The 25,176-nt window shown below is 44.3% G+C and overlaps 2 protein-coding genes across 3 annotated transcripts in view; one reads left to right on the top strand and one right to left on the bottom strand.

Annotated features, from left to right (window-relative positions):
• Positions 1 to 13,137, top strand: part of PPIG (peptidylprolyl isomerase G) — a 35,172-nt gene extending 22,035 nt beyond the window's left edge. Inside the window, exons 10-14 of one of the 2 annotated variants that reach the window (XM_040357794.1) lie at positions 4,159 to 4,317; positions 4,470 to 4,539; positions 9,302 to 9,438; positions 11,006 to 11,942; positions 11,985 to 13,137. In XM_040357794.1, the coding sequence (XP_040213728.1) occupies positions 4,159 to 4,317; positions 4,470 to 4,539; positions 9,302 to 9,438; positions 11,006 to 11,942; positions 11,985 to 12,650 (1,969 nt within the window). In that variant the 3' untranslated portion in view covers positions 12,651 to 13,137. Of the gene's footprint in view, positions 1 to 4,158; positions 4,318 to 4,469; positions 4,540 to 9,301; positions 9,439 to 11,005 lie in introns of both variants that reach the window. The other variant, XM_040357793.1, reaches the window with a different exon arrangement.
• A 7,811-nt stretch (positions 13,138 to 20,948) lies between these two features.
• Positions 20,949 to 25,176, bottom strand: part of CCDC173 (coiled-coil domain containing 173) — a 29,133-nt gene continuing 24,905 nt past the window's right edge. Inside the window, exon 9 of the mRNA XM_040357788.1 lies at positions 20,949 to 22,047. Within this exon, the coding sequence (XP_040213722.1) occupies positions 21,685 to 22,047 (363 nt within the window). The 3' untranslated portion in view covers positions 20,949 to 21,684. The remainder of the gene's footprint in view (positions 22,048 to 25,176) is intronic.

The raw sequence follows: 25,176 nt of genomic DNA, 5'->3' as shown, positions 1-25,176 counted from the left end.
GGAGCCGCATTAATAGCGGCATTCAATCATCTACTCTCTCAGGAGGTAATAGTAGAGGTACCAGTCCAAGAACAGGGGCTAGGTTTCTACTCCAACCTATTCATTATCCCAAAGCCCAACGGCGATGTCAGGCCAATTTTGGACTTAAAAATGGTAAATGCATACCTAAAGGTCCGCTCATTTCGGATGGAATCCGTGCGGTCAGCAGTTGCCGCACTTCAGAAGGACGATTTTATGGCATCCATAGACATAAAGGATGCTTACCTTCATGTTCCAGTTTACCAGCCACATCAAAGATTTCTACGCTTCTCGGTGGCTCTACGTCATTTCCAATTCATGGCGCTTCCCTTCGGGTTGGCTACGGCCCCCCGGGTGTTCACGAAGGTCCTAGCTCCAATCCTAGCCAATCTAAGGATTCAAGGGGTCACAATCCTAGCATACCTGGACGACCTCCTAGTCATAGATCACTCGTCTCCTGGCTTGAAACAAGCAGTGGCCCTCACAGTTCAGTACCTCGAGAGGTTCGGCTGGGTCCTAAATCGAGAAAAATCAGCATTCCAGCCCACAAGGCAGTTGGAATATCTCGGCATGAGATTAGACACAGAACAACAGAGGGTGTTTCTGCCTCTGATAAAAGTCAAAGCCATCAAGGAATTAATTCTACTGGTTCTAAGCAAGAAGGAACCAACTGTTCGCCTATGTATGCGGTTACTAGGCAAGATGGTGGCCACATTCGAGGCGGTACCGTACGCCCAGAGCCACACTCGCATCCTCCAGGCAGCCATCCTGTCAGCCTGGAGCAGGAGGCCACAGGCCTTAGATATCCCTTTGCCGCTCTCATCAAGAGTCCGACAAAGTCTGTGTTGGTGGTTAGACCCTCAGAATCTACTGAAGGGGAAGTCTTTCAGCCCAGTGGCTTGGAAGATAGTAACCACAGACGCCAGCCTAACAGGCTGGGGAGCAATTTTGGATGGTTGCACTCGCCAAGGCACTTGGGCAAAGCTAGAGAAGCAATTGCCCATCAACATCTTGGAGCTCAGAGCAGCTCGACTAGCCCTCAGGGCTTGGACGTCCAAGTTGCAGGGGTTCCCGGTGAGAATTCAATCGGACAATGCCACAGCCGTGGCATACATAAATCACCAAGGGGGAACCAAGAGTCAAGCCGCTCAGAGAGAGGTGAGCTTGATTCTCCTATGGGCAGAAGCTCATGTGCCCTGCATATCGGCGATATTCATTCCAGGAGTGGACAACCTTCAGGCGGACTTTTTAAGTCGCCAGACTCTGTTGCCGGGGGAATGGTCTCTACATCCACAGGTCTTTCAGACACTCTGCCAGAGATGGGGAGTGCCGGACGTGGACGTCATGGCATCAAGACTCAACAAGAAACTAGACAGGTTCATATCCCGCTCAAGGGATCCGATGGCCTGCGGAACCGATGCGCTGGTTTGCCCTTGGCATCAGTTCAGACTACTTTATGTATTTCCCCCGCTCCAGTTACTACCCCGCCTGCTGCGCAGGATCAGGGTGGAGCACATACCAGTCATCCTGGTAGCTCCAGCATGGCCCAGAAGGGCATGGTATTCACTAATCCTAAAGATGGTAGTGGGAGACCCTTGGACTCTTCCTCTACGGCCAGACCTGCTATCGCAAGGTCCGATCCTCCACCCTGCCTTACGGCATCTAAATTTGACGGCCTGGAAGCTGAATCCCTGATTCTCAGGGGTAGAGGTCTGTCTCAGAAAGTAATCTCTACCCTAATCAGAGCCAGGAAACCGGTCTCTAGGGTGATTTATTACAGGGTCTGGAAGGCCTATGTAGGCTGGTGTGAGTCCAAGCGATGGCTTTCTCGCAAATTCACCATTGATAGAGTTTTAAGTTTTCTCCAGCTAGGAGTGGATAAAGGATTGGCATTAAGCACAATCAAAGGACAGATTTCTGCTCTGTCAGTGTGGTTTCAGCGGCCGCTGGCCACCCACTCGCTGGTTAAGACCTTCCTTCAAGGGGTCTTGGGTATTAAACCTCCAGTTAAATCCCCGCTTTGCCCGTGGGATTTAAACCTTGTTCTGTCAAGTTTACAGAAACAACCGTTTGAGCCGTTGGCTGAAATTCCTTTGGTTTTACTGACAAGGAAGTTAGTATTTTTGGTCGCCATAGTTTCCGCAAGAAGAGTATCGGAACTGGCGGCCTTATCCTGTAAGGAACCATATCTTATTTTTCACAAGGACAGGGTCGTTCTCCGCCCTCATCCTTCCTTCCTACCGAAGGTTGTATCCAGTTTTCATTTGAACCAGGATTTGGTATTACCATCCTTCTTCCCTAAACCTACTTCCAGAAAGGAAGGGTTGCTGCATACCTTGGATATCGTCAGGGCCATGAAGGCCTATCTTAAAGCTACAAAGAAGATCCGGAAAACAGATGTGCTGTTCATATTACCGGATGGGCCCAAGAAGGGGCAGGCAGCTGCAAAGTCCACCATTTCTAGGTGGATTAAGCAATTAATCACTCAGGCCTACGGCTTGAAAGGGTTGCCTCCTCCAGTATCATTAAAGGCTCATTCTACTAGGGCCATGGGCGCCTCCTGGGCAGCACACCACCAGATCTCTATGGCTCAAGTTTGCAAGGCGGCAACCTGGTCTTCTGTCCACACGTTTACAAAATTCTACCAGTTGGACGTAAGAAGGAATACTGATACTGCCTTCGGGCAGGCAGTGCTGCAGGCTGCAGTTTGAGACCCTCGGATTCCGGGGGCTCCTCTTTTTTTTGAGTTAAATTTAAAAATTAAGATTATTTTTCTCAACTAAGTTGGATTTATTATGATTTGAGTATTTCTCTAAATTAAATCCTTTGTCTTGGAGATGTTCTCCCTCCCCTCATTGTGAGCATTGCTTTGGGACATCCCATATAGTAATGAATATGCCGCTCTGTGTCCCGTGATGTACGATAAAGAAAAAGGGATTTTTAATACAGCTTACCTGTAAAATCCTTTTCTTGGAGTACATCACGGGACACAGAGCTCCCACCCCTCTTTTTTGGGGACCATTTTGGGAGGCATACTGCTTGCTACAAAACTGAGGTACTCCTCCTATGGGAGGGGGTTATATAGGGAGGGGCATTTCCTGTTTGAAGATTGCCAGTGTCAACACCTGAAGGTACTCCATATAACCCATATAGTAATGAATATGCCGCTCTGTGTCCCGTGATGTACTCCAAGAAAAGGATTTTACAGGTAAGCTGTATTAAAAATCCCTTTTTTATTTTTTTATTATCACTTTAAGTTAAGGTTCTTTTATGCTGCCCATTTACCATGTTTTAATTTAGTTGTGCAAGAGATTGGGCAGTATTTGAGTACAGGTCCGTGTTTGTTTGTGTTTGTCATTTCATCAGCATCAAGTTGTGAAATCATATCCTATTTTATAAATCGAGCAAAGTTGTTCCCTGGTGTTAGCTGAATAAAAATTTCAGAAACTTTTTTTTTAAAGCGGTTTATACTTGCCTCCTCTGTGCAGTGGCATTGCACAGTGCACCCCCAATCCTCCTCTTCTCAAGTCCCTCCGCCGATGCTCCTGGCTCCCCTTCAGCGAGTGTCCACCATAGAAAGCCACCATACTCGCACATCTTAAAAAAAAAAAAAAAAAAAAACCCTGCTCATTATGAAATACTTACCTTAGATCGAAGCCCCCATATCGCAGCCCGGTGCACGCTGAGGGAGCAGACATCTTGCCGTCGCCGTTTCCTCCGGGTTTGCGGCTCCAGTGCTGTGAGTGGGAGTTTTCTTCCCGGCAAGGTCTGCCAGACCTTCAGCCGGGCATTCAGAGCGCATACGCCTCTGACGTCAGCGGCTGTGTGCAAAGGGAATATCTCCTAAACAGTACAGGTCTAGGAGATATTCATTTTACCTACAGGTAAGCCTTAAATGATAAATTGGGGTATACAACCGCTTTAATACAGGGCTTAATAAAGAATAGGAGAACAAAGTAGTCTTTAGCAAGCAATATGCAGTATTTTGATAACCAGTTGCCCTAATGTATTTCACTTTTGTTATGATTGTGGCGCTTTTCTTTTAAATTAAATCTAGATGGTTCTTAGGCATGCTTGGTTTTTCATTTCTTATGAAATTTTTTTATTTTTTTGTCTCAAAACTTAAAATGCCCTTTTTAGTTCTGAGAGTGAACATGAAGATGAGGTTCAGGTCACATCCACTGTACGTCCAGAAGAGATCCCCACTGTGCCAGAGAACAAGTTCTTAATGAGAAGGAGTCCACAGAGAGTTGATGAGCAAGAAGCAAGAGGCATTGACAGAGAACGAGAAAGAGAAAAGCAAGTTGTTTTTGTTATATTTGTTCCTTGTCCAAGAATAATGGCTTTGCATATGAAAAGCTGTAGACTAATCGCGTTTACTGTCTAAACTGTAGCCCCATGGTTGCTTTTCCTGCATTAGTTTTGATTTGTTTTGTTTCTTTGTATTTTAGCAATTCACTTTACCAGAGAAGGCTTTTAGTAACGAGGTCTGGAAGGAAAATTAAAGGAAGAGGCCCCAGAGTAAGCTTTTATTTTAACATAACTCATTGTTTTCCAAACCAGTTAATCTGGGATCTCAGAAAAGCAAGCACAAGGCAAAAGACTAGTAACCAATCTTGTCATTGGGCTCCCTGTAGCTTTGTTTCTCCAGTACTGCTTTTTACAATGCCTTGTTCTCCGATTTGTGTCTTTGTGTGTGGAGGTGGTCCTAGAGGAGCAGTGCTTTTCTTATGTCGGACCTACCACCATGATTAATGATCACGAGGTAAGGTGTGCCGAAAGCAAAGGTCCATAGAATGAATGAAGCAGGGAGGGTCTCGGATTTTCAGGTACGGCTTCCTCTCCAGTAAGGAAAACAAGGAGAATGTGGAGTAGCACAGCAGCGACATCGCCACATGCCATGAGCCAGAGGCTGCAGTGTGTTTTCGATTTTTACACAGCAGATTTACAGCTATTGGCCTTGGATTCAGAATACTTTATCTCTAAGGAAAATGTATTAAAAGGGCTACAAGAGTGTTTAAGCACAGTCAGCCAAACTTCATTAAATAGGCACCATGTGCTGCTAACCACCCCATCCTAGCCCTCTATTCACCCTAACAGGGCCAATCAGGAAGTATTTAAAGCAAAATATTTTTATTTATTTTTTCAGGTCACTGCTTAGGCAACATTATAGTGTGTGTGTGTGTGTGTGTAATAAATATATATATATATATATATATATATATATATATATATATATATATATATATATATATATATATATATATATATATATATATATATATATATATATATATACACGTTTTCTGAAGCTCTCTGGATTTTGAGGAAATTCTGGGGTTTTCTACATTTTTGTTTCTTGTTTAAGCACTTTGCGACCAATGTACTATATATAAGTTCTAGGAAACTGGTGCTGATATCTGTCATGGCTGCAGCCATGACCCAGATGTCAGTCCTTAGAGCCAGCGATTCCCTACACATTAAAAGTGATCCAAGTGGTTTTGCAGCCACCCAGTTTCTCTTAGGCCCATTTCACACTGGGCATGTGAGGTGCGGTGGCGGTATAGAGGCGCGATTTTTATTTCCACTATACCGTCGTATTTACCGCGATATTCGGCCACTAGCGGTGCGGTTTTAACCCCCGCTAGCGACCGAAAAAGGGTAATACTGTCCGGCGGTATTACTGCGATTTCCCATTGATTTCAATGGGAAGGAGCGGTAAACACCCCGCTCCTATACCGCCCCAACGATGCTGCTTGCAGGAGATTTTTTTTCCTCCTGCCAGCACATCGCCTTAGTGTGAAAGCCCTCAGGCTTTCACATTGAGAATGCTGGGGCAGGATTATTTCAGGCGTTATTTATGTGCTATTTTTAGCGCTAAAATGCCTGAAATACGCCTCAGTGTGAAAGGGGCCTTACAGGCAGCAGAAAAGGGTCCACCCACCCCACTGCTTTTACCAGGCTCTCCTGTTCCACTGGGACTGGTTTTGCTTTGTTTACAACTTAGAAGACGTAGGAGGGAGATGGGGATAAGCAGTGATTACTTCACATATGTGAAGTATCAACATGAACATCAGAATGAGCAATAATTCTAGGGCCAGACCTAACTAAGTGGGATTTTTTTAGGTACCGTTGTTTGTTTCACGGACATACGCAATTTAAAAACGTGACCCGTTGGATAACTATTTACGTGGTGTAACATCGTCTTTTTTTATACTTTACAAAAAAAATTGTATTCTATTGGTAAATGGTGGAATTCCAATAAAATACATTTGCGTTTTTGTTTGCAACATGACAAAGTGGAAAATTTCAAGGGGGTATGAATACTTCTCCACGGCACTGTATATATGAAAAGCATGTTATTGTTAGTCAGTTGGTCCATATATGAATGCAAGTTACCTAGAGCAACTTATAAGTTAAAGCAGAATTCCAGGTATGGATATTTTTGCATAGTTACATTGGTCCAGCATGGATCAATGTTTGTATACACATTACCTACCTCGCCGATATCTGTGGAAGTAAATGGTCCTCACGGTCTTCCTTGTACTGTGCGACTATTCTGCTCCACAGTGAACACAGGGAATGCCAGAGAATGCCTTATATTTTTCAGAAAGAGTTTGTGTGTGCGTGTGTGTATGTATGTATGTATGTATGTATGTGTAGCGCTACCCCCGCAGGAGCCGCTGGTTGTTTGTGGGATTGGCGCATTGAGCTACCTTGCAGGGTGTCTAGGGGTGATACTAGTGAGTTGAGGCAATGAGCGAAGGTCCAGTCATCAATTGTGTTTTCTTCAATGCTTTATTCCAAGGCCCAACATCAACATAAGACAAGATAGGAAAGGTTGATGACGCATGAGAACAACTTTCGTATCAGGCCTTGGATATGAAGAAGAGCAGTCCTGCTCTTAGTAATAATGAGATCAGTTCGTCGCCACTCTAGCCAGAGTGGGTAAAGTGCCCCCGGACAGACTTCTGTCACAAGCCTGGCAGCCGAAGTGTCACTTGTAAATCGCTGGGAGGAACAGACCTCTGCCACAGGCCTGGCTCGGGACCTCTGCCACAGGCCTAGCGATTTAAGGTGCAATAATTGGATTGAGTGAATCCTCCCAGTAAATTCAGTTACGGTCACTGGTTGACAGCTGCAATATACCTGTCAGTGTCGTGGTGACCAGAATAACCTCTCTGGGTTCTCCCTGAGCCGATTCCCCACGGCACAGCTCTCAGCTTAGGATCCTCTTAGCAAAGGTTGGGACCCAGCAAGTCGCTGGGGCCCCTCGTCAGGATGAAGCTCCGCATGGTGCGCAACTCCGGCCAGGTAAGCCATGGTGGCGGGGTCCATGGATGCGCGCACCCCGAAGGAGGATGCCGCACCTGGAACTCGGACCCCGCGAAAACGGACCTAGAATCAATGGCGCCTGCCCCAGATATACCCTTCCCCAGCGAGGGGGAAAACTCTTCTAATTGGCTGCTGGGCAAAAGTGACTCTGCCAGAACCCCTCTAGCGCCAACTGCCGCCCAGGGGTGGAAACGCACCCCTGAAAAGCAGACTGACCTACAAGACAGTTCTGAAAGGACAGCAGCCCTGCAATTTAACAAATTGTAAATGGGAGCAAAATAACTCTCCCATTCCCCACTAACTTTAGCGTAGTGCCCATACTGAAAGTAAGGGGGCGCCACATATGTATGTAGAGAGATCTTAAAGCGGGGGTTCACCCTGTTAAAAAAAAAAAAAAAGTTTAGACCATTAAATTCGGCATCGTAGCGCGAGCTACGGTATGCCGGTCTTACATTTTTTATCCCCGTACTCACCATGCTATCGATGATTGAAGAATCCGGGGAATGGGCGTTCCTATGGTGAGAGAAGGTGATTGACGGCCGGCCCTGACACGTCACGCTTCTCCGGAAATAGCCGAAATAGGCTTGGCTATTCACGGCGCCTGCGCATAGCCTGTGCGCAGGCGTCGTGAATAGCCGAGACCTACTCCGGCTGTCTTCGGGGACCGTGACGTGCCAGAGCCGGCCGTCAATCATCCTCCCTCTCCATAGGCACGCCCATTCCCCGCGGGAGTCGGATTCTTCAATCAACGATACCACAGTGAGTACGGGGATTAAAAATTTAAGACCGGCATACCGTAGCTCGCGCTACGATGCCGAATTTAATGGTCTAATGATGGAAAGGAGGGTGAACTACCGCTTTAAATATGCCATGCTAAATACAAATAAAATCTTGTGTCAAATCATATGCTCTATACACTTACTATATATTATCAATTGTGATAATACATAGCGACATGCATGAAATCAACTATTTTGTGTATCATATTAGTATAAAAATAAAACCACAATAACAAATCTCATGTGAACATAGGAAATCTAAACTTGAAGGCTATATATTGTAAACAAATGACAGTGTCCATAAGTTACATCTTCTAATATACTTGTGCAATATGTGAAGTCTTAAACATGCACTAGTGTCAAAACGATTATGAACTCCACCTTTCCCAATGGGCATCTGCTCATCTTTGTATCAAAAGTCATGCAGAGTTTTCTGAATGGTGTCTTTGTGAGCAAGCAACTCCCTGTAATCACTGCAATGCAGCAGGGCAGCCACCCAGCATGTGGGCAGTAAACTAGTGAGGGTCGCTGTAGTAACAGCGGCTACTACATTGATTCTCCACTTCCACAGGGAGCAGCCATGTATGACATTTGCATACTTGGATTGTAAACCCTTGTGTTTTTTCACTTTAAAGTGGAGTTCCACCCTAAAATGTAACTTCTGCTTTTTGGCATCTCCCCCTTCTCCAGTGTCACATTTGGCACCTTTCGGGGGGGCGTTACCTGTATAATGCAGGTATTAGCTCCCACTTCTGGGCATAGATAGCTGCAGTGTCCGCAGATCTATGCCATATCCAGCCCCCAAATTATGTGGAACTCCACTTTAATGCAGCCTATGCATTAAAGTGAAAAACCTTCTGACAGTGCGCGGCCCCCGTAGCCCCCCTCCCTTTTACTCACCTGAGCCCTGTAATTCCCGTGGCGGAGACGTGCTCTTCCTCTCTGCCTGGGGTTCTTGGCTCTTGATTGGCTAGATTGATGGCAGCATAGCCATTGGCTCCCGCTGCTGTCAATCAAATCCAATGACGCGGGGGCGGGGCCGAGTCCTACATTCTGCGTCTATGGCTGCAAATGCTGGACTCAGGAGCGCGCCCGCATGGTAACTATACAATCACTTTGTCTTGAAAATCAAAATGACTTTAATTTAACTGTTTTGTTTTTATTTTTAGCGCTACCGTACACCATCAAGATCTAGATCTAGAGATCGATTTAGAAGAAGTGAAACTCCCCCACACTGGAGGCAAGAGATGCAGAGAACACAGAGGATGAGATATTCTAGTGGAGAACGTTGGATCAAAGGAGATAAGTATGTGTTGTTTTGCTTTCAAGTGTCCTTTAGGGTTCTGAGAACGCCTCCAATTTAGTCCCTTCTCCACAGTAAGTTTAAAAAAAAAATCCAGGCTACATATTGCAGATATAGGTGTTTTTCAGTCAGTTGCGTGACAAGCAGGCCCCATCTTGGCTTCAGTGGTGGGTAATCTTCACTCCCGCAAAGAGCAGTGCTTACATTGTAATACACGAGTGCTGTTCTATGCAGTATTTCAATGTGAGCCCAGTCTGTGTGATGAAGTACCCTTAGGGAGTTTCATTGACAACTTGGGCTCATAAGTGGTTAAATTATGCTAGGGGGGGGGGGCGGGGGCTATGGGCTCTTATAAGTAAGCCCACCCAAGTATGATTTTCCAGTATCAGAGGTGAAATCTAGTGGGCTGGATCACCTCTGTATACTTGCATCTCTTAGGAAGGTAGGTTGCCAAAGCTGGTGTGCAGACCTGGGAACTGCATTTTGAATATCTGACAATTTAAAAGATAATCTTTCATAGATACACTATTTGATAAGTAAAATGCGAATAACATGAAACCAACTACTGATATATACGCTTTGGATAGACTGACTCTCCAGATTTACTGGGGTTCATTAATAAATTCTCCTGGCTAGAGCAGTCAGGTTTATGTCTATGCAGTAGTTTCTACTGGAGATGGAAATCTTATTTTGTTTTGTCATTCGGATTTCGGTTCAGCATACTATTCTTTTTAAAGTGATTGTATTTTTAATAAAACAACTAACATGTCAGGCGTGCCTGCTCTGTGCAATGGTTTTGCACAAAGTGGCACCAATCCTCTTCTGGGATCCCTGCCATCACTCCTGGCTCCTTATTTTCAGTGAGTGCTTGGGTAAGTATAAGGGGGGGAGGAAGCTTAGGCTTTAGAAACACTTTAAATGGATATGACCATAAAACAAGTAACATGTTCATACAAGTCTGTTATTTTTCAATTGTTCCAAATTTGTGTTATGTAAAAACACATCTTGCTTTTAAGACTTTAGAAAGAAGACATGCCTCATCTCTAGAGTTCAGAAACGTTTTAGTTTTAGTCTTCCTGAATTATTAAAGAGGTTTTGTGGACAATAATGGTTTTATTTTTGAAGATTGTTGTCTTGGCTGAGCAAAAATTACCACTGCTTAGGGAAAACACACACACAGTTTTAAACTTGCTACTGAATGATTGAGCCTCTTGTTGGCAATCTCGGCATTAGTGACATATTTATTTGAATTTGTTGTAAATTGTTTGCCTGAAAAACGTTTGCGCAAAACAAAGTTTTTAGAACTGACATTGTTGCTTAGCCTTTGGGATATGCAGAGCATGGCTGAGATTGGCTGATTTTCTGTATCAAGTTTAACTTTTTGGGTGGAGATGCCAGAGAAATTTACACATTGGTTCTGTGATAAATCTCAGAGGCAGGCAAGGGCATATTTGTAGTCTACTCAGATGATCTTCAGCAAGGATAAATGTCTGTAAATGTGAAGAATTCTCAAAAAAAAAAAATGTATGTTGGACTGTGTTGTCATTGCACTATAAATTGTTATTTGCAGGAGTGAAATGAATGAAAAAGACACTCAAAAAAGTCCAGTAAGGGGAAGGGAGAGGAAACAGTCTGACCAAAGAGCTCCATCTGAGAGTCCAAGCAAAAGAAATGATCATGGGAAGAAAAGCAAAGATCGAAAATCAAGCAGCAGGGAAAGGGAGTCTAAGAAACATGGCAAAAATGACGAAAAGGAGAATAAATCCTGGAGCCGAAAAAGGACAAAGTCCGATAGCCGGAGTGAAAGTAAGGAGAACGCTAAAAACAGAGAGGCGAAACACAGCAAGCGTGATAAGACCAGATCAAGAAGCAAGGAAAAAGGACATGAACGGGAAAAAGGAAAACAATCGGACAACAAAACAAAAGATAAAGAGAGAAGCAGAAGTAAGGAGAGGGCAAAACAAAGCAAGTCAAAAAATGAACCTGCAACAAGTAAAAGCAGGGACAGAGCAAGAAGCAAAGAGAGAGCAAGAAGTAAGAGTAAAGAGATGAGGAAAAGTAAAGAACGGGATAGAAGTAAAAGCAAGGAAAGAAGGAAAAGTAAGGAAAGAGGTAGCAGTAAAAGCAAGGTAAGAAGGAAAAGTAAGGAACGAGGTAGAAGTAAAAGCAAGGAAAGAAGGAAAAGTAAAGATCGGGATAGAAGTAAAAGCAAGGAGCGAGGTAAAAGTAAAGAACGGAGTAGAAGTAAAAGCAAGGAGAGGGTGAAAAGTAAAGAACGGGGTGGAAGCAAAAGCAAGGAGAGAGTGAAAAGTAAAGAACGGGGTGGAAGCAAAAGCAAGGAGAGAGTGAAGAGTAAAGAACGGGGTAGAAGTAAAAGCGAGGAAAGAGTGAAAAGTAAAGAACGGGGTAGAAGTAAAAGCGAGGAAAGAGTGAAAAGTAAAGAACGGGGTAGAAGTAAAAGCAAGGAGAGAGTGAGAAGTAAAGAACGGGGTAGAAGTAAAAGCAAGGAGAGAGTGAGAAGTAAAGAACGGGGTAGAAGTAAAAGTAAGGAACAAGACAAGAGCAAAGATAGGCATGAAAAAGCAAGGAGTAAGGAACGCGAATCTGTGAAAGCAAAACGTAGATCCAGCAGCACAGCTAAAGAGAGAAGCAAAAGCAAAGAAAAAGCTAAAAGGGCTCCATCAAGAAGCCGGGACAAGCGCCGAACCAGAAGTCGAGATCGCGCTAGAAGCAAAGACAAAGAATCCAAGGTAAGGGGTCGGTCCAGAAGCAGAGATCGAAAAAGAACCCCAGAAAAGTCCAAAAGCAAACGAAGTACGAGCCGGGATGACTCCAAATCTTCCGATCGCGAGGTCAGTCAAACCAAAAACGAAGACTCTGCAAAAAAAGAAGGAAAAAAAGGCTCTCCGAAAAAGTCCCCAGAGCGTGAAAGCCACAAAAGGAAGTCTTCTCGCAGCAGCAGTCCAGAAAGTAAACTAACCAGAAAATCTAGCCGAAATCATACGAGTCCAGACTCCAACACAGTGCATAGCACTTACAGAGAGGACCAATCGTCCCATGAGAGAAGCGGAGACCGGGAGAAAAATAGAAGATATTCGCATGACAAAGAAAACGGCAAAAGGTCCCGCAGCCGTGAAAGACGTCCTTCCCGCTCAAAGGAACAAAGAATAAATAGTCAGTCCAGTCCCAACAGTGTTGACAATAAGAATGAGTAATACAATTTAGACATATATTTGGACTTTTTTTTTCTTTTTTATAGACTTTCACTTGTCCGCATTTTTTTTTTCTTATATAATTCCTAGCCTGGATCATTTGTATTGCTTATGTTTTAATAAATGTTCCATGAAAGAATTTTAGGTGTACAACATTGTCAACATTTTGTGTTTTTAAATGGTTGAGGGTTTTTCTTTTTTCTCTAGTTTTACTTGGCTGGAAAGTTTTGGTTTTCCCTTGACTCTTCAGAAAACGCATGTGTTCATGCTTTGATTAAAATGCTGTGCTTTTGGTTCCTGATGTTATGGCACGCTTCTAATAGCATCTACACCATAGTTGTAAAAGACTATATGTAACATCTTAGAAACTTTTGACGTATGTTTACAAGTATTTTTTTAAAGGCTTGGTAATATCTATGTATAGTATGAAATGTATACTAAATGTTTTCTGCTGTATAAATTTGAAGTGTGGTTTGTTTGCTGCCCTTAATTGGTTTTTCCCGTTTAATACAAAACTGAACACTCTTAATACAGCCCTCACCCCACTTTTTTTTTTTTTCTGGATCATTGGTGTAGTTTTATATTTCAGTGGGGAGCGCTGCCAGGTGAAATCTGGTATAGCCTTCCAGGCAAAACATTCTCTTTTTTTTTTTTTTTTTTTTTTCTCCAGCACACGGTCTCTGATTGCCTCCTGATTATATAGGTAAAGGTTTGCTGTATAGTGGAGGCTGAATTAAGCAAAAACTTCATAAATTGGAAAGTCCCTTTAAGAGGAGACCTTTGCTTTACAACCCTGTATTGATCCTACCCGCAAACACTCAGCTTGAAAGCAATAGTTGGCCTTGTCCTTGCAAGAAGCTGTTATACTGTAATGATCGGTATGAAGTTTTACTGCTGATCTGACTTTCAGGCTCTACATAAAGGAGATGGAGGGGTCTAAAGCAGAACTCTATTTTCCTTTAGATGTGGAAACCCTTTTAAGCATGCATATAATCAAACCACTTTATTAACCGTTTAATGAAATTTGGATTTTGAGACTTTTTGGTTACTCAAAGAACCAAGGCTGTGATTCTTCTATTATGTTTATCTGAGTAAAATGGATGTATTAGTAGCCAAGTCTGTGTCAAAGTTGTGTATAATGCATCTCTTTAGTTTGTACTGATTTTGAAATGGCCATGACACTTGTCTGTCTGTTCTTGGTTTAGATATTTAAAAAAGAGTGCAACCCCCCCCCCCCCCCCGCATTAATTTTTGTAATTCACTAATCTCATGGCAATGTAGCTTCAGATGTTCTATCAAAGCTGTCCTATCCCATATTTGTAAAGCATATCTAAACCCAAGTTTCCAGTTATTCGGTATTGTGGCTGCAGTCATTGTTCAAGAACATTTTCAGCAGGTACAGAAAATTACTGCAAGTAATGCAGTGCCCTTATAACTTGATGAGAATTCACAAACATTCTCATCTTTCTTTCAAGACATGAATCCTTTCTACATTACCAATATTTCCACCCCTCCTAAATGCATAAAATCTATCTGGATACAAATTTGTAGAGGTAATAAGGCCAGGGGTATTTGATCCAGGGAAAATTGGTTTGCCTCCTAGGGAATCGGGAAGGAATTTTATTTCTGTCCTGGAGTGAATTGGATCATGCTTTAGGGCCAATATAAATTGGCCCTCAGAAATTGCAGAGCAGCCGTAGCTCTGCATTGCTGGCTGGCTAGGGGGCACTGTGGTGCATCATTCATGTGAAGTGTACAAAATGTACACTTCAGTGTCGGGTGCTGTACTGCGCCGCCTGCCATTGCAGTGCGATTCGTGTTGGTGTGCATGTCTGCATTTTATCTCTGCAGCACTATGCTGCGTTGCTATGCGAATGGGACACATAAACCATTGTTTCCTGTGTGCCTGCGTTGACATGTTTTTCGCTGAGGTCAAACATCTGTCACCGCACATAGGGGTTGATTTAATAAAGGCAAGTAGACTGCAAAGTGCAATTGCTTCATTCTGGGTTCACACGGCCGTGCGGATCGGTTCTCAGCAGGGTTCCAGTGTGTTCCCTGTTCACCGTTTTCAGGTCCAAATTTTTGGCTGAATTTGGACCAGAAGACGCACAGGACCTCTGTGCAATTCACTCCGCAGCTGTCCCAGAGCTGTGTGAACCGGCTCCATGGAGCGCCGGTCACAGTCTCCTGACATGCTAATTGGATGTGGATAAACTTGCATTAAATTCCCAATAGTGTGGACCCAGCCTCAAAGTTTAGTAAATGAGGTAAAGCTTCACTTTGAAAACTATTTTTTTTCTTCCCCCTGGATCAACTGTTATAGAGCATATGGAGGTTGTGTGTGTTGTTGTTTTTTTTTCAGAACTTGGGGTTTTAGGGGGTACAGCAATTGTCTTTGTGCAGGTAGGAGACCTTTTAATAATGTTTTTATTTTTTTGTTTTCTGGGACTAACATGCTACCCAACTATGCAAGGTCTTCTAACCTGCCTGATTGATTTGTTCCCCAAGATTCCCATTCAGGGTTGTCATCTTGTCCATTTTATAGGCCATCAGTTGAGACTGAACCAGCTGATATTAATTTGCACTTACAGGGTGCTTTCCAATTTTTTTTTTTTTTTTTTTGCACCTCCTTTTCTACCCGGAAGAGCGGCTGCTCCCATTTACATGACTGAATCAAGATGGGGCAGAGGTAGACATAAGTGTGGGAATGAGGTCAGGGGAGCTGCACTCAGGTTTTTTTCCCATCTCCTGTTGGACTAAGCATGTACAGTAGCTTGGGGGTCCTAGATTAGACAGCTGCTTCCTTCTATAACAGTGGTCTCCAAATGGTGGCCCGTTGCAGGCCTTTATATGGCCCTTGAGGCAGTATTCCTCCTACTGACATTAGAAGTGGGACATTATTCCTGGCACTGACATTAATGATGTTGCACTATTCCTCCCACTAATACAATCATAGGACACTATTCCTACAAAGCGAAGAAAGTCCCAAAAGCTGCACATCCCAACACAACCCCTGTGTGTTGTGTGTAAAGTAAAAACAGCCTCAGCCTGTGCTCTATCCAGGCCACACCTTTAACATGTTTTGCCCTGCCCATGGGGCTAAATCATAGGATCCTCATGATTAAGCCCCCCCAGTGGTGAGGCGAAACACATTAGGGGTGTGGCCTGGGCTGAGGCTGTTTTCACTTTCCGCACACTCTGTCACTGACTGCACTCCTCCTAGTGGCTGTGTCATTCTCGTGCTACAAACTGGATTTTTAAACTCTACGGCCTCGTACACATGACCGTTTTCCTTGACAGAATCCATCAAGAAACTTGGTGGTAGAACTTTTTTGCAGAGGAAACCGGTCGTGTGTGTTTTTCGTCGAGGAAAACTGTTGTGGAACTCGACGAGAAAAAAAGAGAACAAGTTCTCTTTTTACGCGTCGGAAGTCTCAATTTTCTCGTCTGGCTGGTGTACGACGAGAAACACGTTCGTGTGTATGCTTAGAAACCCGCGCATGCTCAGAATAAAGTAAGACGGGAGCGCACCTTCGGTAAAAGTAGCGCTCGTAATGGAGATAGCACATTTGTCACGATGTAACAGACTGAAAAGCGCGAATAGTCTCTCACCAAACTTTTACTTAACACGCAGTAATGAGATTAGCAAAAGCAGCCCCAAGGGTGGCGCCAGTGGAATCTAACTTCCCCTTTATAGTGCCGTTGTACGTCACCGCGTTTGAGAACGACGAGATTTTGTCTTGACGGTGTGTACGCAAAGAAAGCTTGTCAAGATTCTCAACAAGCGTAACAAGGAACTAGTCGAGGAAAACAATGTTTTATTTACCACGAGTTCCTCGGTTGTGTGAACAAGGCCTACCTCCTCCCTGCTTCAATTTTCCTCTCTCCCTGCAAAGATGGTCTGCTCTTCTTCCTCCTGTTCAGTAGCTTCTGTTGCAGGGGGCATTACTCCTGTACCAAAGGAAGAATGCTTTCAAGGCTTCTAAAATAAACTTGCATTTCTATGGTTCCAAAACCATGTGGCCCATGTGCTCAAGGTATTCATGTCCGCTATCCCTTTCAGCTGACACTGCAGCCATTTTAGAACTTTGATCCTCAAACTGTGGATGTCATCTCTGGATCCATCTCACAGACTAGATGGGGGAAAAAGGTAGTGGGAAAGAACTCAAATAGTTCTACGGGGTAAAAGGATTGAGCCAATCGCGGTCTTCTCCCAACAGTTAAAAATATCTTTATTGGTATTAAAAGTACATATAAATGTGAGTGAGCAAACTACATACAGCACATAAAATAACATTAAAAGACAATGCGGCCAGGCGTATACAGACACACTCAGGGCAAGGGCACTAGATGGATGGAAACCCCGCTCTAGTTATGGCTGTGTCCAATGCATGTGAGCTGACGGATCTGGGATGGTGGGAGAGAGCCCGAGACAGGCAGCATATAACTGTGTCAGCTCTGTGAAAAGCAATACACTTGTGTTCCCACTCTCTATCCGCTCTATTTCCCTGAGTAAACCAGGTGCGCTTGGGCATGATGTTAGATACAACCCTGTCCAGGCTCTCCTGCCCCAAAACGAACTTCTGTGTCTCCACTCCCATCCCCAAGCCCATGGTGGCTGAGAGGAAATCTTTGCTTTGAACTCGCCCAGGGGTCTTGGGTCTAATGGTTTCCTTCTTTGAGTCTGTACTGTATGCACAGTCTCACTCTAAGCCGTTAAATACAACAAAAACAATACTGGCATGGTGGATTTCCAACCCAATACTAGGGCCATGGAAGCTCTACCCTCCAAAGACATTGAGGGTTCTCATGGATGCCAGGGCCTATTGCGCTGGAATCTTGTATGCCCTTTGTGTGCAGGGGACTTGGTCATCAGAGGAAGCTGTCTTCCCATCAACATCCTATAACTAAGGGCAATTTGGTTTTCGTTTTGAACGCTGGACCATTCAGATTGTGAGGGAATTTGATGACAATCCAGCCGGAAATCAACATGGTTGTGGCCTACTTTAACAATCGATGTGGCACCAGTTTAAAAGGAAGCAAACATAATACAGGCATACCCCATGTACTCTGTTGGGTAATACTACAAGTTGCAGCTCTGTCCACATCCCACGCATGGGAATTTGTGAGGTGAACTTTCTCAGTCTGGATCTGTGGGAATGGGCATTCCATTCGGATGTGTTTCAAGCCCTTTGTCACAAACAGGGGATTCTGAATGTGGATCTTCTAGTGTCCAAATGCAACAACAACTGCATAGGTTTTTCACTAGTTCTAGGGATCCACGGGCCTTCTGAGTAAATGCTCTGGTCACTCAGTGGGATCAGTTTACACTGATCTATGCTTTTCTGCTCCTCCAGATTCTCCCTTGCCTGCTCAACAGGGTTGAGATGGAGGGAATTCTGTGGATTCTTGTCACACTGAATTGGCCTAATATGAATGTGGTAATCAAACGTATTCAGACTCCTAGCAGACGCACTGTGGGCCCTCCTGGTTTATCCAGACCTACTGTCCTAAGGGCCAGTACAGCCTCCTGATTTTTGGTCACTGGCTTTAATGGCATGGCTCTATTGGACATAGGTTCCTCCCCTCTGATGTTATGGTCCCCTTATTGCTTGCTTACAAAACTAAAGCCAGTTAGAAATGGGAGGGGATGTGTAGGTAATATCCCAGCCGTTGATTTATTTATTTTGTAATCATTGTCCAATCGCCAAAAGGTAGCTGTAAATACCTCATCCTTAAAGCGTAACTCTCTCAATTGACATTGATATTTTTAATCCTTATGCCGCTAGCATTAGTAAATGGATAACAAAGTATATCATATTTGCTTGTTTTAAACCTTTTGTTTTGTTTACATTTCTTCAGTTACTTCCTGGTTTTAATGCCTAGGCAAATGATGTCATACATCCCAGGAGTCTTCAGTAGGGGAGGAGGGGCTTTCTCAACTAAGCACACCCTCTCCTGCTTACTGGTAAGTCAAAAATCCTATTTTTCTGCAAAAAGAGAGAGCAAGAAGAAGCAGAAGAGACATGCAATAATAAATGTTCACACCTTCCAATTTCTAGTTAAAGTTTCAATTAAATTCATATACCCAAAAAGGAAAGAAACACATTTCCTTACTAATCTAACTCATCCAATTATATGTGCTAAAGGATATAATTTAAACCTCTTGTACTGTTATCAGTAGGTAAAGACTGTATGGCTCATTCACACCACCTTTTTTTAAACACAGGACCCTGCTTTTACTATATCTGGTCTCCCACAGTACACAGAAGATGGAAATCCAAGTTTTAGTAAATATAAACTGCTAAATACCTTTTCTTATCAGCAGCTATAGCATTCTTGTGACTTCTATCAGTGTTTGGCCGAGCACTGGTTAAAGCTTGTAGAAGTTTTCATTCTCCTCTGACTATCCTAGGCTGCAGGACACTTGACCCTCTGTCTGGACAGTGCTGATTGGCCCTGTGCTGATCACATGCACCTTCCCAAAAGCAAAACAAAAAAAAAACCTCTCTAGCAATACACACCAAACTGAGCATGTGCAGAGTGCCTCCTATGGCTCTGTACTATCAGAAGATGGATTGGCGACTGTGGAAGAAGGGGAGGATTAGAGAAGACAGGATTAAATGCATTTTTACGCAATGCAGAGGATTAACCCTGTAGGTTCCACATTAAGTATAACAAGCCTGTTTTACTGCGTATAGAGACTGATTTTACTGTTGTGGGTTTACTAACACTTTAATGATTCTTTTAGCTAATGTCCGTTCTGTACAGGGTTGGTGCCTTGCATTTTTATAACATAAGGCGCCATTTACCTTTACCCGAACGTTATTGGAATGTCTAAGCATGTCTAAGCATTGCATCAGAGACATCAGGTGGACACCAGTGTGGTGCAAAAGAACGCAGACATGCTGCAATTTTCCGCACCTTTCCCCTCCAATGCAGTGTAAGCAGGGTAAATATAAAACCATTATTTTCTATGTGCCTTTGTGGCCTTTATGTATGTAATCAGGACTAATATGGCGACTTTTCTACCCCCACAATAAAAATACAGATACAAATGCTTGGAATAGGTGTGGATATTTTATTGCATTTTAACGTTGATATACTGCTTTTGCTGATATTATTGAGGAAAAAATAAAATAAAAAATTACAGAATTCTTTTAAATTCATAGACCAATACATATATTTTTCACACAATGGCTGAAGGCATATTTGGCCTTTATGTAATGGTAAAAAGTCAGACCACACCAAATCCTGTTTTATTTCAAGTCTAATTATTATGAATTGTGTTGCCTACACATTAAAGGATAATTGTTCTTTCAGAGAAAGTACCGTTTTCTTTTTTGCTTAACCTTCCTGACTTAAATTTACCTGCCCCAGATACATACTTGACCAAATCACGTGTCCTGTAGGAATCTTCAGAACTTCTGACTTACCTTTTTCTTTTCCAAAAAATGTATAACACCGATCTCTGCAGGGATAACCCAATCCATACACCAGGTCCACTCACAGGTGCCGAGGCTCGATGTATCCCAACACACTCCAATGCAACAATAGTAAGAAGAGCCGGCAAGACTGTAGTCCTTGAAGTGTTGTTTATTGGTACATCAGAGTGACAAAACAAAGTTGACGCGTTTCGGCAATAGCCTTAGTCGTGTCGTAAGGCGCCAGCATTATTGTTTTATTGTCACTCTGATGTACCAATAAACGGCACTTCAAGGATTGCAGTCTTGTCGGCTCTTCTTACTATTGATATCTTCTTTACCCCTGGCTATACCTGTGCTGTCAATTCCCATAGACTTCTATGGGGTGAACTTTTAATACAGGAGATGGTCCCATTGAAATGGCGAGGCTTGAATTTGCATAGACATTAAAGCGGAGGTTCACACAAAAAGTGAACCTCCGCTTTTTGGATCCCCTCCAGTGTCACATTTGGCACCTTTCAGGGGGGTGCAGATACCTGTCTAAGACAGGTATTTGCAGCACTTCCGGGTCCTGACTTCCGCGGGAGTCCAGCCTTGTCACGTCACCCCCCCCCCCCCCCCCCCCCCCCGCTGTCTTCTGAAAAACACTGTTCCCAGGAGAAAGCAGGGACCAGTGACGGCGCGCCGCGATCCTCGCACATGCTTCACTTCCTGATTCCCTAACCGAGGATGGTGGCGGAAGCAGCCAAGGACCGGGCGATTTGCTCGGCCTCGTCTGCCGACATCGTGGGGCGCGCTGGACAGGTAAGTGTCCATTTTTTTTTTAAAAGTCAGCTGTAGTAGTAAATACTACAGCTGCTGGCTTTAAAAAAAAAAAAATCAGATGGACCTCCGCTTTATTGAGGAATAAATGTGCAGATGCATCCAGTGGAAGGAAGGTTTTTGACCAGAGGCTCTAAACTTTTCTGAAGGTAGTCTTCATCAAATTTGGGGAAAGCATACATTTGGGAGGAGGGGCCATTAGGTCAAGTAGGCCATGGACAGTTCGAATCTCAGCCAGTTCAGCAGGGACCAACTGAGATTCGAAACATGTATGGGCAGGCTGATTGTACCCTATGTCGATCCATTGGATTTTCCATGTGATTATTGCCACCGGCTATAGGCGGTAGCAATAATCACTGTGCGTTCTCCTGACAGGGACGGCTCTTCCCGCCAGGAGAACACAATGGCTTCTTAGGAAGGATTCTCCCATCAACACAGTCAGTAAGTGCATGCGATTGCAGCAAAGAAAAGTGCACCATCTATGGCCGGCTTTAGGGGTAGGCAAAAATTATAACTGTACTTTGTCAGAAAGTTCAGATATCCTTTATGGAATCCGGTACTGAGAGAATACGGGGCAGAAGCTGCTGCTCTCCTGAAATTTCTTTGTTCCCTGACTGTTTCTGGAATGAATACTGATCTGCATACTTGTTCCAGGACAAAGTACTAAAATTAATGAATCACGACAGCCAGGTAACCAATATTTTCAGGCTAGATCAGAATTGGCCGGCTCTATATTGTCTCAGTACAAGTTTCCTTGTGCAGTTGTGTAAACGTGGTAAAATTGTGCCTTAGTATGTAAAACCAAGTTTTCTTTTAGCATGTTGGATATCCCCAGAATCATAGATCCCCTTTATTTGCTGGGTAGCGTCATTCTGGTAGGCCGGAAGTTGGACTCCACTGGTGTCCTGTACCAGGTAGCTGGGCCGAATGCCTCCTCTGCCAGAGTAAACTGGGCCGTGCCCACCACCAGTACCAATCTGAGCTGCTTTCTTCAGCGCATATAGATTACACCCAGCATTGGTGACTGAATCAATCACTTGTTTGGCATACTCTTGGAAAACATCCTCTTCCTTCAACATTAAAGCTTCATTTTGTTTTGTATAAGCTATCTCTGCTCCTTTTTCTGCCTCAGACATGGTTTTCTTCTCAGCCTATATTTAGCAAATAACATCAAATCAAATTTTGAACACAAAAATTGTACAATCATGCTGGCTTCTTAAAACATAAATGTAATAAATTGCAGCTTACCAGTCCTTAGATGTGGCGGCTGCATTAGATTTCTTGTTTTCGGGTTAAGAACATTTTCAGCAAGTACAGAAAATATCTGTTGATCTTGCCAGAAATGCAGTGTTAGGGCAAACTCACATAGTTACATAGTAGGCGAGGTTGAAAAAAAACACACAAGTCCAACCTATGTGTGTGATTATATGTCAGTATTACCTTGTATATCCCTGTATGTTGTGTTCGTTCAGGTGCTTATCTAATAGTCATATCGATGCTCCCCGCTGAGACCACTGGGCTAGATTCACAAAGAGATCCGACGGCGTATCTACTGATACGCCGTCGTATCTCTGAGATCCGACGGTCGGATCTATGCGACTGATTCATAAGAATCAGTTACGCATAGATCTCCCTCAGATCCGACAGGTGTAAGTGACTTACACCGTCGGATCTTAGGCTGCAATTCCCCGCCGGCCGCTAGGTGGTGCTTCGGTTTTTTACGCGACGAATATGCAAATCCCGATCTCCGCCGATTCAGAAACGAACGCCCGTCCGTCGCTTTTTTTTTACGGCGTATACTTACCCCTGCTATGTGAAGGGTATACTATGTTAAGTATGGCTGTCGTTTCCGCGCCGAGTTTTGAAATTTTACGTCGTTTGCATACGTCGATTCAGAATTCGGCTCGACACAAGTTACGCTCACGCCGAAACCAATGACGTCCTAGCGACGTCATTGGGAGCAATGCACGCCGGGGAAAATTCGCGGGCGGCGCCTGCGCATTTAAATCGTCACGGGGACGCGCCTGATTTAAATGCTACACTCCCCCTAGCCGCGGAATTTGAATTCCGCCGGGGGATTTACGATCCGCCGGCGCAAGTTTCGAGGTAAGTGCTTTCTGAATACTGCACTAGCCTCGCAAAATTGCGCCGGCGGATCGTAAATAAGATAGATTAGCGGATCTTAAGATCCGCTAATTTATCTGAATCTACCCCACTGCCTTTTGGAAGGGAATTCCACATCCTTGCCGCTCTTACAGTAAAGAACCCTCTATGTAGTTTAAGGTTAAACCTCTTTTCTTCTAATTTTAATGAGTGGCCACGTGTTTTGGTAATCTCCCTTCTGCAAAAAAGTTTTATCCCTATGATGGGGTCACCAGTACGGTATTTGTAAATTGAAATCATATCCCCTCTCAGGTGTCTCTTCTCCAGAGAGAATAAGCAGTGCTCGCAATCTTTCTTCAGAACTAATATCCTTCAGTGTGGGGTTCACTTACCAATGGCGGTAGAGGCCAGTGTGGTGCACAATTTAGCACATAACACAGCTCCTTTTTTTTTTGTGCAAACTTTATTTGAAGTATACAAAGGTACACTTCATTCATGGTGATGTGCTGCTGTTTAGTGCCATGTGGTTCTGCACAGTGCCATGTGATAAAATGCAGCATGTCTGCATTTCATCTTAGCACATGGCAGTGCAGCTCTGGGCCGCGTCGCAGTGTCAATGTGACACAACAAAAGCAATTGTGTGTCCTTGCAGTGACAGGCGTTTTACACGGAAACAGATTTTTTATAATGTTGAATTTCATGTAAATCTGAGAGGTCGATCTGAAATGAGGGGAAGCTCTGCTGATTTTATTATCCAATCATGTGTAGGCTAAAATGCTGTTTTTTATTTTCCTTCCATGTCCCCCTCGGATCTACAGCGACTGCACTTCCAAGTGCAATTTCAAGTGCACTTTTCACTTGTAGTGCAAAGTGGATTTGCCTTTCGTAAACAATCCCCAATGTGTACCCTGAGCAGGGGTGGACTGACAACTCATGGGGCCCCCGGGCAAGAGAAGATTATGGGGCCCCTCTGGCTTACAGATGACCACCACGCCAGGAGGCAGTGCAGAGGCGGGGCAGCTAAAATCTTGGGATATTCACATTAAAAGCATGTCTGTTTCGGACATATCAGGGCAGATCTAAAAAAAAAACACAGATTTCCCAAAACGGCTTTCAGGACAGCACCTGAGAGATATCATGGCTCCTCCTCCACAGGAAACACCTCCACCAATCAAGTCTTTAAAAGGGAAGCCTCCCCTTCCACTCTTCAGTTTTTTGTGTTTCCTCCAGCTGGAGGAACACCTCCGGTGGGGGCCATGATATCTCTCAGGGCTGCCTGGGAGACGTGTGGTTCTCACCCTTACTGTTTTTTTTTTGGAGAATGACTCTCCCACTTGCCTGGTGAGGGCGGTCCGTGGGCTCCTTCTCCCTCTTCTGTGCTCGGGGAGAGCCCGTACGCCCGGAAGTTGCGGCCCGTTTTTTCCGGCGGAGCAGCGGGGTCCGTGAAACCCCATCGCAAGGCGAGAGGCTCCGGCGTCAGAGGAGGGCCTCAGACGCGTCCTGTATGCAGGAAGTGGCAGCGCTTCCGGGTCGGCGCAGCGTCATTTCCGGCGCAGGCGCAGAGGGAGGAGGCAGGGTCTCCTGGTGCCTTAAAGGGGACTTCCGGTTCCGGGTCGGCGCGGCGGCGTTTTTGAATCCTGGAACCGTGTCCTCATTCAACTGCACGCTGCTGCAATACTCTGCAATGGAGGAGGATACTGCAGCTAAGGGGGCAAGCCAAGGCACCAGCAAGGCTAAGGTAAGGGAGTGTCCTACATTACCTTTAGCTATCTCTCTCTTAGGGGGGTTACTTCACCCATCTCCCCCTTTCCCCACCTCCCACTTACCTGTCTGGTCGGTGTCTCTATGGTTATATCTTCCTACATAGGGGTGCCATGGTGGTGATGGTCTTGGCTTGTAGGGCACAGGGGATTACTGCTAAGTTTCCTTAGTGCACCTGGGTGTCAGTTTATTACTGTCATTTTTGTTTTTGAGCGTGCGTGCTTTATCTTGTCTGTTGATACAGGGAAAAGGCTCGGCTCAGATTGTGAAGAAGCGATGCCCTGTGTGCAAAGAGAAGCTCAGTGATTCTTGGAGTAAAACTCTTTGTGCAGACTGTACTAAAGAGGTGCTGAAAGAAGCTCCTTCCGTGGGTGGGGACTTAATATCCACCCTTAAGAAAGAACTCCGTACCACAT

The sequence above is a fragment of the Rana temporaria genome, chromosome 6, assembly GCF_905171775.1.
Source record: "Rana temporaria chromosome 6, aRanTem1.1, whole genome shotgun sequence".
Taxonomy (NCBI): Eukaryota; Metazoa; Chordata; class Amphibia; order Anura; family Ranidae; genus Rana; species Rana temporaria.
The sequence above is the reverse complement of the archived record's forward strand: the minus strand, read 5'-3'. Positions and strand labels throughout refer to the sequence as shown.